Genomic DNA, 13,723 nt, shown 5'->3' on the forward strand with positions numbered 1-13,723 from the left:
AGTGGGCGTGTCCCTTTTACAGGTTGTTGGCCTATGATTGGCTGATGTAACTGTTTTGGCCTGTGATTGGCTGATGTAACTTTTATGTCACGGACTCTCCACCAACCACAGTGTTACCTCAGTGTGCGTGTCTGTGTGTTGACATGTTGTGAACCTGCAGCACCTCACTCTGCGTGTGACTTCAGCTCAACTCTACCTCTTCCTCATCCTCCTCCTCATCCTCCTCTGGGCCGATGTTCTGTGTCAGAGCTCCGGTCCTCCTGTCTCGGACCCCCGGGGCGGACTCTCCCGGCAGATGGCTGCTCTCCAGCCGGATCAGCCTCCGCCGCTCCAGCGCCCAGCGGACGGAGCAGCACCGGGACGAGGCGAGCAGCCGCGACCGCGCTGAGCGGGCCTCAGCCCCGCAGTGTCCCGGAGGACGAGACGGCCCCACCTCCACCTCCAGCAGCTCCAGGACCAGGGCCGCTAATGAGATCTCCGTAGACTTTGACCTGACCCGGGAGGCTTATAAGAGCAAAGACTCATTAGAGCTGCTCAGAAGTTTGGTGGTGTTCAAGCTCTGCTCCTATGACATCCTGGTGGAGAAGAACACGGAGGTAATGAGCTGTTCAGGAGCCAGGAGCCGTGAGGCCGGTTTGATCACAACATCATATAGAAAAAAGTTTAAAGGAACTCAGTGACATTTCCAGAGAGAGAGAGAGAGAGAGAGAGAGAGAGAGAGAGAGAGAGAGAGAGGGCTCAACACTAAAGCAGGTGCTAGCTCTGAAGGTGAAACACTCCATTAGACTCACTTATATATCACTAACACTGGTAACCCAGTGTTTATACAGAGATAAGCTTTTTTTTTTAGATATACTTAAAGTTGTGTTCAAGGTGAACACACCCACACACACAAACACACACAAACACGCACACCGTAAACACCTCGAAACCTACACATCTAACTGTTGGTGCCTCAGGCTCAAATGCACAGCTCCCACCTCTCAAATTACATATGTGTGCAAACAGACACGCTTCCACTGAAGGTTGTGTTTCGTTCAGCCCAGGTTGGGATGCATCAGCGTGCAGGACAGTCGCTGACTAGTTGCACAGATCACATCAGCAGCTAATGGTGACACATCCAGAGCAAAGCACTAATCTGATTTTGGATTAATCTGCTTTCCATAGCAGCTACAGTCTGTGATGCGTTGTCCCTGTTTACAGTCTTTACATGCACACATGTGGTTCACGGCCTGGGGCGAAGAACATGCTTTGAATTCCTCCGGTTGGGAAAGAACAACTTTCCGCTTTTTTCCTCTTGTCCCCAAAGAATTGTCAGATTAACTTGTTGCTTCGAAACATACTTTTTTATCTGGGACCTTATGATTCACGTAGATAAACTACATGTGTCTTTAAGTAGTTATAAGCGTGTCTATAATGTCCTCCTCTCTGTTCAGATAATGGACCTGGGAAAGAAGATTCTGGGCCAGAGAGCCTTCAACCAGTTCATGAAGATGACGTTTTACGGCCAGTTTGTGGCCGGCGAGGACCACAAGTCGATCAGGCCTCTGATCCAGAAGAACCAGGCCTTCGGCGTCGGCTCTGTCCTGGACTACAGTGTGGAGGAGGACATCAGCCAGGAGGAGGCGGAGTACGAAAGTTTCTCTGTTGTCACACACATTCCAGTAAACGCTAAAAGATGATTTATATATCAGTGTCTCATGTGAATCTAACAGCACCAGGAAGGACAGTGAAACCTTCTCTTTACTTATAACAAAACTAATATCAAATTACAAATATCAAGAGTATAAATACGCCTGTGTGATGACCAAGAATAGATTTACCAGAAAGTGAACAGTCGTTACATCATGATTTGTTGTCCCAGTCGTGGCCCCCCCTTACTGGACTGGAGAGAATCTCTCACATGACAGGAATCCTGTCACATGGGGGGAGCAAGAGGCCGAGCGGCTCTGTCCTGTGAGCTGATGTAAACTTGGATAACAGTACAGACCTGAAGCGAGCGGCCTCTCTGGGCAGCAGCAGCAGTGATGTTGCTTCAGTTTGGCCGTGGGCATTCATGCATGCTGAGTAATTGGGACATCACATCGTCCAGAATAAAAGTTGGACGTTCTGGCCCCATTTAGGAGATGCCCCGCAGTCAAATAAGGGAGTAGAAGTTCCCCAGTGAATCTATCTGATGTTCATTTCATTAATGTGAAAAAAGACGAGTGCACTTGTCAGATTTGCTTTGCCCGAACGAAAGAGTCAGCCGGAGAAGTTTGACCTTTTGTATCTTACACAACGGCTCCATTTATATAAAGGCTAAAAGAGACCAAGAGCTGTGAGGCGTTAGTTAAAGCAACCCTGTGCAACCTTTTCACCATAAAATATCAGTTTCAAACTCAGAGAACAGGGAGAATTGTTCCTCCTTTGTTCCCACTCCTCACCCTGAACCTGTTCTTGGTCTATGTAACTGGGGAGTGGGTACGATCTCCTGTGAGAAGTGTGGAACTGCAGCCTCAGAATCAGGTCCAGTTAGTTGAAGGGTGAAGCTGAACTGTAGATCAGTTGAAAAAGACTTAGAAGTTGTCTAAAAAATCAAGAGTTTATCTCCAATAGTCGGCAGGGAACTTTTAAAATAGGAAGAATTCTACACAGAGTTTGTTGGATTTGGTTCAACTTGAAAACCGACTCATTGCTCGGACGCGTTGGCCAACAGGATGGGTCCCCTCACGTGTCTGCAGGTGGCGCTGTTGCTCAGTAATAGCTACCTCCTGTTGCCTGACTGTAATGTCGCTCTGCACCCGACAGAACGTCCTCTATCATCATTCCATGGTGTAATCAGGTCCTGTAAGGCGGCAGAGCTTCCAGGAAAAGACCCTTTGCTGTGACTTTCTCGGCCCTTCTTGTACTTTCTCTTACGGGTAACAAGATATCAGCTCTCAGCTTTATGCCTGCTTGTAAAAAAACATCAGAAGAGGCATCAGAAAGGATTTTGTCTGGTGAATATACACCTCGGAACCGGGAGGACGGAGGACATTAAGACAGCTTGATCTCAGGCAGCAGCGAGGCTTGACAGGCGCTGCAATGATCTGTCAGGACAGCAACAACAACACGAGTCGGGTTCTGCTAACAGAAGGAAGATGTGAGGAAGTGAGGCAGGTCCCGGTTTGATGTGGAGAATAAACACACTCACAATGCCAGCCCTCAGATTCAGAGGCCTTATATATAGACTTAAAATATATTATTTTACAGTTTGGATTTGATTCATGGAGGCGTGTGAAGACTGGTTCTGACGTGTTTGGTAACACAGCTGCCAATACCCACTATTTTGTGCCAGGCTTTCGGTTGATTGAGGTATTGGCAGTGTTGCAAAGAATTGCTTTAATAAAATCCAGATTTGTCACTGGACACAAACGCTTCAACCAGAACTAACACGTTTATTAACTCCTGCTGTTCAATGCTACTTAAAACTCTGGGATTGGTTTCTGTTTTATTTTTATAATCACGATTTTACCTTTAATTTATTCTTTTAGTCTAAAATTGGCCGTCACGAATTCCCATAGCCCAGCGGCTTCTTTTACTTCTCTTCTATTTTTCTGACCAACAGTAAAAAAACAACAAATGATGTTTAGTTCATAGTTTTATCAAGCAGATAAAATCCATTTTGCTTGATAAAATGACTTCATGGGACGTTTAACTTTAGTTGCCGCTAAATTGCGTCATATCTTCTTTACTATTGGTTTTATCCAGCTCTGCCAAAACCTCCAGAACAAATGATTTCTAAATATGAAAAAGACAGTGAGCAGTTTTTTAAGAACAACTCCCATGAGCCATCATTTCTTCAAACATCATCAGTTTGTTCTTTTACTATTGTTTTGATTGAGACCCCCCCTGTAGTCACATATTCTGCATTTGAATGATATGATCATCTGAATCTTTCATTGTTAAATTCTCTTTCCTTTGCCTTATTCCCATTCTAGGGCTTTAAATTAAAACATTAAATCATCCAAAGTGCAGGACAAGTGTGTATGAAGTGTGTTTTAGATAGTAGAATGTCAGTCGGTGTTAAATATTCTCCGGTTTCATCCACATTTCTGCAGCTCCAGCCACATGATATACAATACATCAAAAAAAGAACTCCCTTTAGTTTCTCTGTCTTTGAAAGTCGCTGACGTCTCTGATGTCCTGTGCGCTCGCTGCTCAGTCGTGTGCGTAGTTACATGAGCTCCCCGGTGGCTTATGACGGGGGGGGGTCAAGTGTGGAATGACCGCCCTCCCTGTACGTCCCCCACTTCAGCACCCACCCATCAGTTTGTTTTTCATGTTGTGGCTGATGTGCTTATTTAGGTTCACCAAACACAACGCCACCAGGCCCAACGTGTCCACAGAAGAAAGAACCCCAGCTCCCACACTGACCTCTGACCCCTGAAACGCTCGGCTGCAATAATGATGCAACTTTCCAATATCGCCTAAAAACAGAAAAACGAGCGCTAACCGATTTAATCCTGTTCTATTCCTTCGTCTAATGTAGCTCATGTGAATCCGCTGCAGACAACCAGAGCATAGGTAAGCTGCCTCGTTGTTTTCCTTCTCATTGGCGGACACAGCACATGATGTAATTAGAAGAAATGGGCATGCAAATTTGCTTCTCCCCTCCAGGCGAGCGCCACGGAGAGGAGAAGCAGAACGAGCGGCAGCAGCAGCCGGAGGAGGAGGAGGAGCGGCTTCGCGGGGGGGTGACGGCCGCCCGCACGCACTCCGACAGCGCCGAGGCCAAATGTGACCGGCATATGGAAACCTTCATCAAATGCATCAAAGCATCTGGTGTGTAAATGGAGAGTGAAACCACACACAGCAGCTTTTACAGTGTGCGTCTGTTTGTGCACATTGTGTTAAGTTGTAGCTCTATACTGGCTCATATTCTTCCCACCATTAACTTGGAAATATTGCCCTCCCCCGCCACCCTCGCACACCTGCTCTGCTTGTGTAAGCCACCGCCTTTTATCACATGCGGCGCAGCAGTTAATCATGTGTTTACCGTCATGGTGATGTTTCTATTTGAACGGCCGCAGGTGGGAATTCCATGGACGGCTTCTCTGCCATCAAAATGACGGCTCTGGGACGACCTCAGTTTCTGGTAGGCGTTGAGGGGCAGCACCCCATGCTCTTGTTGTCGGGTTGGGATGGGCTGACTTCCTTTTCTTTTTTAATAAAGACTTTCATTTTTGAATCTTAAAGCTCCAACTCTCTGAGGTGCTGGTGAAATGGCAGCGGTTCTTCAGCTTCCTGGCGTCGCAGCAGGGGAAGGATGGCGTGGACGCTTTAAATCAAAGGCTGGAGCTCAACCAGCTGCAGGTGCAGTTTTCTTTTCCATTTAACTGGTGATGAATGGATATCTATTACATGCAATGTTATAATCTTTCTTTGCACTTGGAAACACTTGGAAACACTTGGAGTTCTACAGTTTCTCAAAGTACTGAACTTTATATCTTTAGGAATCTTTGACCAAACTGGGTGCAACAGGAGATTTCTGTGGCTGGTTCACTGACGGGAAAGAGGAAACCTCAGGGTGAGCAAGATCACAGGAACACATATCTGTAAAATAATACATATTTAAAGTAGAAATACTGGTTAATATTATGTGATGTAAGGATTGGAGACCCCACTCAAAATATATCATATTACCACTGGATGTTTTTAGCTGATTCAAATCCAGTAAAGAAGGATTTTCCCTCAGCCCCTCCATTTGTTTTCAGACCTTGAAAAAGTAAGAAAACTAGAATTTGAATCCAGGTATTTTGAAGGTAATATTCAAGGACACGTTCTGCTGCAGAGTAACTGGGGAATTTCTATCATCAAAATACTGCTTATGTTTTAATCTCTCACTGGTGCCTTAATATCTTTCTGCTCTGACAGAACCATTGACGTGCTGGACTGGAACAGCCTAATAGATGACAGACCACAGACATCAGACCTGCTAGTTGTCCCGAATGTTCAGGTCAGTAGATTAAACTCTTGAGATGAAGTGGTTATAATTTAACACAGCTTAGAGCAGATGTGAAGTGTGAGCAGCACCAGGATGATGGAGAGCAGTGATGCTGAGAGGACATTGTGTTAATTGCCGTGTCAATAAACTCTGGACAGGTCACCCTTCAGCTATCTGCTGATGTTCTAATGCAGGAAGCTGAAGGGTGGATTTAGTGAGACGCACTTGGTGTAATATTTGGTTCATTTGCATCTGACTGTGAACAACGTGCTGGTTTGTTCACTCAGAGAGGAGAGCTGGAGCCCCTGCTGGAGAAGTTCGGCACCGAGGAGGAAGAGCAGATGAAGAGGATGATGCAGCGTATGGACATTTTAGCAAAGGTAAACAATAAGATAAGGACTGATACACACAGATAAAGGTACACACAAGTTAATTAATTAGGAAGAATCAAGTAGGTAGAGTGAAGACAACAGTGACATGTTAATATGTATAACTTTGTTTAAGTCAGAACAAATATGTAATATATAAAAACCACAACTTCTACAGTGCTGCATTGTATTATTTGTATTGTACAAGAAAATGTTCCAATGTGTGTTGACAGAATCAGTTATTGTGTTTTTTAAGTTTGATTAATTTAACAAACAAAAAACTTGATTCATCCCACAAGATATTTGTCATATTCAAACAGGTATTTATCTTGTGCACACCAGATATAAAGATATCACCTGAGCCTTTAGGAGCTCTGTACAATCAAACAAACTGAAATGAAAACATAACCTGACATTCAAGCACTGTCAGAGGATTTATCACCGAATCACTGAGCTCTCTCTCGCCCCAGCACGCCCTGGAGAACGGCGTTCGCCTGATGGTGGACGCGGAGCAGACGTACCTGCAGCCAGCCATCAGCAGGGTGACATTAGAGATGCAGAGGATCTACAACAGAGAGCAGCCTGTCATCTTCAACACGTACCAGTGCTACCTGAAGGTGAGAGCCCAGCAGCTGGCGGCAGATGTTCCGATCTGTCAGGGTTTAACACGGCAGACACAACAACTGTACGTGTTGAGATGCTGTGACATAATCAGATTAGCATGAGTCAGTGGAGTTGTCGAGGAAACTGCAACAGGAACAGGATCATGTTGGGCTGGAGAGTGGGTTAATTTACATTGCAAATGAAAAGCTGTTTAACTAACAGTGGAGTTTCATTCATGTGCTTAATAAACACTTTTAACAACTTGATCATATTCTATTTAAAATGACTGGGAACACACTTGTTGTGAAGAAAATAAAACACATTATAATGATGAAATAACACAGATGGGGCTCTCACTTTAACAACGCTGCTGCTTTGCTTTACAACAATGTATTTTTCATTTCCCCGTGAGAATCAATTATGTAGAAACACAACCACAAATATTCTTCTCGCACATCTGACTGTTCAATTCATAATGAAAGTAGTTTTTTTTTTTTAAATAATCCCTCTGACATTGTCACTCCTTCATTTTTCCTCGGTTATTAATTTTTAATCCAAGTCGGGCTGAATACGCTGCCGTAGACATGATGTAAAAATGATGTAACTGCAATGTGTTTGTGCTGGTCATTGGTCTGCCGGATACCATGTGATGGGATGTAAGGTGGCTGAGTTTTGGGAGTTTCTCCATTGGCTGTTGAACATTTGTTACTAGTTTACCAATTTAGACTCTTTTAGGGACCTTTTTCAAAATAACCCTAATCGCAGTGAGTTTGAGGACAAATCCGATCTCCTCTGTTCTGTTAAGAGATTAAAAGAGAGGTGGAGCAGACGTTTGTCACCCAGATGGAGACAGAAGCAGCTCCTACACATGCAACACAACCCTGACCTTGTTATTTAGTGGAGGTGTTTGGTTGAACGCAAACCGCTGAACCAAATGGACGATTTGACCGCGTCCTGTTTGTCCTGCAGGACGCCTACGACAACGTGAGCATGGACGTGGAGCTGTCCCGACGGGAGGGCTGGTGTTTCGCTGCCAAGCTTGTGCGAGGGGCCTACATGTACCAGGAGCGAGAGAGGGCCGAAGAGTTTGGCTACGAGGACCCCATCCACCCTGACTACGAGTCTACCAACAGGATGTACCACAGGTAAGAGCCGGGACTCGTCTTCTGTCTGTTAAGTGCTGACGACTCTGCTGCTACTTACAGAGCCTGAAAACACCTTCCTCCCACTTGTGCCCCTCCGAGTTCCCCATGTGGTTCACAGACTCTCAGTGGCCCCCTCACAGGCTCGACTCCGCTGAAACGCTCAGCATGGGGATTTCAATTGGAGCTTGTGGGTCTATCATCCTGTGTCAGCAAGCCTTCCAGCTGTAGGGGGTGCTGTGTTGTAACAATTTCCTGACGCTCCCACATTAATGTGAGATCAAAGCCGTCACCCTGTGGAGATCAACATGCTTCCCTCCCCGAGCGTTCCAGTAGAGTTTTTTAGTCAACACCAGCCTAGGACAGACACAGGGTTTATGGGCTGATACTGCACAGCATGAGGTGCGACTGGATGTTTTGCAGATGGTGCTGACGTGCATGAATATTAACGAAGGCGGACGTCCCTCCAGAAAGGATGGGTTCCAATTCCGGAGAAATGTATTCACTGTTTGAATATACTTGTGCTGTTTAGTTGCGTGAAAGGTAAATCGTACTTCCTAATGAGAAAGATACGCACGGAAGAGTCATGAAAATAGTCTGAATCATAGTATGCACACAATGTCCTGTGATATATTTAGATTTTACACTCTGTATTGGGAAATGACTGACTTCACAGACACCGGTATTTATTCGTGTCTCCTTTGTGTGTCTGTGATTGTGTGAGGTGTCTGGATCATGTGCTGGCCGAGATTGCAATCAACCGAAACGCCAACGTAATGGTCGCTTCCCATAATGAAGACACAGTGAAACACACAATCCACAGGTACAGTTTCCATTCTTACCAAGGACACTGTTGAAAACACTATCGATCTCCTCCATGCAGCTCTGGATCCTCTCTCTCTCTCTCTCTCTCTCTCTCTCTCTGCCGCCCTCAGAATGAACGAGCTGGGTCTCGTCCCCACGGAGAACAAGGTGTACTTCGGGCAGCTCCTGGGAATGTGTGACCAGATCAGCTTCCCATTGGGTGAGAAACCTCCACAACAACACACAACCACACACGACAACACACGCTGATCTCTGTTGCTTTGACAGATTCCACGTAAAAACTCCACGTTGCACAGGTCGCCCCCCGATGGCCACGAGGAGTGAGTGAAGTGCATGTGTAGAAGTCAGCCCGCTGCCCACAGCTGAGACACCTCGGTATCGACGAGCTGTCGGAACGAGGCGCCGCTGCCGGCTCTCCACACTTTGTTTGTCAGTCACAGGCCGACTCGGCTTATCTGTCAATCTGAGGCTCGTGTTAAAACCACCTTGACCAGTATTGATGTAAACAGACACGTGTTTTCTTTGTGGTTTTCTCGAGGGTAAGAGCAGACGGTGCTGTGTCATAACGTTTACTGAAATCATACAAAACACGTATATTATGAGTTTTTCAGTTTGTTGTCCATCGCCAGTGTCATTCAGATTTCAGTGATTTAGGATAGGCTTAAAAAGAGACAGAGTAAAGGAGTATAGACCTTTGACAAAGCACAGTGTGTGAGCCTGACTGCCAGACAACAGCAGCTCCTCTAATTCAAATGCAGCGAGCCGGGGGGGGGGGGGGGGGGGGGGTCTGTAAACCGGTCTGATTAGGGGGATTGAAGCAAACACTCGGTGAGGGAAGCCAATCAAAGGGACGTCCAGTTGTGATGTGCTCTCACAAGTTCGTCCAAAAACAATCTGCAGAAAAAATATATTGTTCGTGAAACTGTGGTTTGTGAGGGTAGTTAATTAAATATCACATTTTAACATCTTTAATGTAATGTCTTTGGTATTTGCAGACAAGCTAAAGACTCGACAGTCAGATAAATGGTGGAAATTAAGGGGGTTTATTCTTTAATTTATCTCAACATAAAGAACAAGCACAGAACAAGGTGGAAGTGCCTAACAACATGAAATCTGTGAAACATAAACTAGGCCTGAATTACCTCTAAAAATCCAACAGCTTCCTCATCCAAACAGAAACCTACACAAGACAACACAAATGTGACACAAACACATTAAAGTCGTTTTCAGCACAGCAGGTTCAGAAGCATAACAAGAAGACAGAGCCACATTCCTTAGAAGTTCGTCCCAGACAACTGCAACATAGAAATACGTTTTTTCCTGAAATTAAACACGAGTTAATCAAATATAACATGTTGAAGAAAAGTCTCTCCAGAAGGATAGAAAAGTATTATGTTTCTTTCCCTTTATCCTCTTCATCCATGCCTCTGTTTTTTCTTCTTTCCTCGTCTTCCATGCCATGCACCTCATTCCCAGGCCAGGCAGGCTTCCCCGTCTATAAGTACGTCCCCTATGGGCCGGTGAGTGAGGTGATGCCCTACCTGTCTCGGAGAGCCCAGGAGAACAGAGGCTTCATGAAGGGCGTCCAGAAGGAGCGGGGGCTGCTGTGGAAGGAGCTGAAGCGCAGACTCTCCTCTGGGGAGCTTCTCTACAGACCGACGTACTGAAAAGACATAGGAGAAGAGACAGAGAGAGAGAGAGAGAGAGAGAGAGAGAGAGAGAAGAGAGAGAGAGGAGAGAGAGTGCTAACGTGTTGGATATTTTTTTTCTTCTTCATCTTCTCCGGTTGACAGCTGCTGCTGTGGCTGTCGGTTCTGTCTCTCCCTCGCTGCAGCTCTCCCTGGACCGGTAGCTCCCGTTCAAACCTATTCTGGAGTTTCCTCGTTGATGGACTGTTTCTGCACGTCACCCCCCCCCCCCCCCTGTCTTCTCCTCGCTGATGCTGCCCACCTTCACCCCTTGCCTCCTACTGACTTCTTTCCTTCCTTATCTGCGCCCACAAGCATTCCTCGCCTCCCTTTGTCTAGAGAGCGGTGGTGTCCATCCAGCTGCTTCTCTCCTTCTCCATGAGGACTCTCTAACATGTCAACAGGACCCTTTTTATCACCCTATTTATCTTGGAGTGGGACAACAATAATAATAATAACGGGCTTGATTTAAATGGCAGTAAAGGAAACATCCATATCCCCACTCCTATATTATGTTTTTTTTCCCCCTCCACTCTTGGACAGCCTCACAGCCCTGAAGAGGTTCCTCTGTGTTGTATTGCGTCTGATTTTGTATTGCCGGTTTGAAAATGATGCCTCTCTGCGAATCAATGAGAAAGTGTAAATGCCTCCTCGCGGCACATCCCTCTTCTTCTTTTTCTTCTTCTTCTTCTTCTCCTTCTTCTTCTGAGAGTGCCGTGCTGTTGTTATTGTATTTACTGGAGGAGGCTATATTCTCGACCACTCGGGTGTTGCGAGGGAACACTCCGTGCCGAGCATTCAGCGAGTGAGGCTCCCTCTTTAATACAGATGCCTGCGAGTCTGGCAGGTTGTTTTATTTTTAATGACGTTGATAATATGCAGGGGGGGGGGGGGCTGCCTTATTGCATTTTGATGTACAAGCACTGTGCGAGTTTTATCTTTTATAATGTAAATATGTTTAAAGCAGGCGATTCTATTTGTTGGTTTTACATGTCTCACTTTATGGACCCTGTGAAATTGCTCATAAATAAAAGAGAAGGATGGACGGGGGGGGGGGGTTATCGACTGCAGCTCTGTAGCTCGGAGCTATTTGTACTGCTTAGGCTGTTTTGGGATTTTTAATTCTGTGACATATTCCGCCTGATTATTGATACGCAATTAGTATTTGAGTCAGAGGGTAACCGAGCTCCATGATAATTACGGCCTTGTCATTTTACGAGAGCAGTCAGTGCTCTGCAGACCATCATTTAATTACCCATGATGCTCCGCTCAGTGCAGATCACAGGAATTGGATTGCATTAATCATTACTCAGAAGAAACTTTTAGTGGCTGTTAAGTTTTACTGAGGCAAAGCAGCCGCGGCTGAGTCCAGTTTAATTAAGAATGAAGTCGACTTCAGATGCGAGTTGTGCCTTCGAGTGTTCGTCAGCCATCAAATCCCTTCTGCAGCGGCAAATCTGATTTACAGGACACGTCGTGGGGCAGAAGAATCCTACACAAGTTCCACGAGTCAGTCAAAAGCAGCAGGGGCTCAGCATATCCTTCTGGGACTTAGCAACAATCCCCCCCCCCCTCCCGGACATTAAAGCACACAGGCATGTAATAGTCTGCCGAGGCAAATTTACTTTATGGAATGAATGTTGACATTTTATTAGGCGAGATGTGAAGGACGGCATACTTAACGGGATTTCTCCGGGCTGCTTTGTCGTGGGCCCCACGTAGTCTCACGTCTCGGGTTGTGTGTTCGCCTGTGACCTTGGCCGAGCGGCGGTCCACTGCTTCTCAAACAATGCGACACGTGCTGTGTGACAGGCCCCGGTTTGCAAACACACTGAGCATTGTTTTGTGTTTTTTCCCAAATTTGAAAAGATTGGTTTTCAGTGTAGCACATTGAGCGGATTGGCTCGCAGCTGCATTCCAGCAGCCATTTAATCTGGTACCACGTTCGAGTGCCAGAAGAGACAAACTGACAATAAGGAGGGCGGCGGCTTGGAGCCAGCTAGCAGGGTTGTGTATTTTTATCTTCTGATAGCAAATTGAGAGATTAGTGGCCCATGGTGTAAAAAGAAAAACCAGGCCTGGGTACTTTTAAATGAACGATGGCAATCATAACCACAATATGAGATGATGCTTAAATTATATTTGACTCCAGGAGAGATGGGAAAGGTTAGAAAATGAATGTTGCACTGTACAGTAGAGGACCAATTAACAAGATTTCCCATGCTTTCTATGTTACCCCACCGCGTCCATCAGTACTTCTTCAAGCCTCTTCACCCCAACAGTGAAATAGTTAGCTTCTTTATTTGTATCCATCATTAGAAGGTGTTTTCTAACATCATCGGAAAAGAAAGACCTGTCAATATATCCTAACATCTGAGGCTCACTGGGCTCTGATGTCTAATCAAGAGAAAAGGTTGTGAACTCTGTGCAAGACTCTGAAATGTCCTCAGGAAACTAACTAACTAACACTTGACAAGAGGATTGTATTTTGGTTCTCTGATCACTTCCACCACTTAGTCAATGTGTGTTTTTAATGGGTTACAAGGTCAAGGAAATATAATATAATATAATAACCATCCTCATTTAACTATTGATTTTCTTTTAGGCCCAAAACTGTGTGCCTGCTGCAGGAGAGTCAAATAATTAAAATCTGTTCATGAGCATTTACCTGTGTCTGATATTCTTTGTTCATGTAGACGAGCACAAACACTCGTGGAGACAGGATCACGTCTAATTTAGCTGAAGCCTGAAGCTGAAGAAGTTTGCACATGAAGAACCTGAAATCTGACGGCATTGTTCAGGCTATTTTCAAGTTGCACAACTTGTTTTGGTTTGGGAAGTTTATCTCTCGTAACAAAACACAAGAATATGAGAAATAGTGGGAGTAACAGAAGCTTCCTCTGACCCAGAATCAGCACAGGCTGGTACAGAAACACAGATGCATGGATGGATGGAGAAATCATAAATATTATTCCCGATGCATATTTGCAAGTTACCTCTCTGGCATACATTAAAAACCCCAGAGTGGACAACTGTGCATTTCAGCAGTTTAACTTGACTGTGAATGTCTCCAGCTGTGTCTGCACTGCTGCTCATCTCCAGAACGTGAAGCCGCTGCAGCCGTGCTTC

The 13,723-nt window shown here is 45.4% G+C and overlaps 1 protein-coding gene across 1 annotated transcript; it reads left to right on the forward strand.

Annotated features, from left to right (window-relative positions):
* Window positions 1-164: 164 nt before the first annotated feature.
* prodhb (proline dehydrogenase (oxidase) 1b) lies at window positions 165-13,261 on the forward strand. The gene is made up of 14 exons (XM_062384984.1): window positions 165-596; window positions 1,437-1,630; window positions 4,514-4,548; window positions 4,642-4,806; window positions 5,055-5,119; window positions 5,221-5,337; window positions 5,478-5,551; window positions 5,899-5,980; window positions 6,256-6,348; window positions 6,807-6,953; window positions 7,909-8,084; window positions 8,806-8,904; window positions 9,017-9,105; window positions 10,383-13,261. The coding sequence occupies exons 1-14, from the start codon at window positions 234-236 to the stop codon at window positions 10,571-10,573; spliced, it is 1,890 nt and encodes a 629-aa protein (XP_062240968.1). The 5' UTR covers window positions 165-233; the 3' UTR covers window positions 10,574-13,261.
* Window positions 13,262-13,723: the final 462 nt, after the last annotated feature.

This window comes from Platichthys flesus, chromosome 3 (assembly GCF_949316205.1).
Source record: "Platichthys flesus chromosome 3, fPlaFle2.1, whole genome shotgun sequence".
In the NCBI taxonomy this organism is placed as follows: domain Eukaryota; kingdom Metazoa; phylum Chordata; class Actinopteri; order Pleuronectiformes; family Pleuronectidae; genus Platichthys; species Platichthys flesus.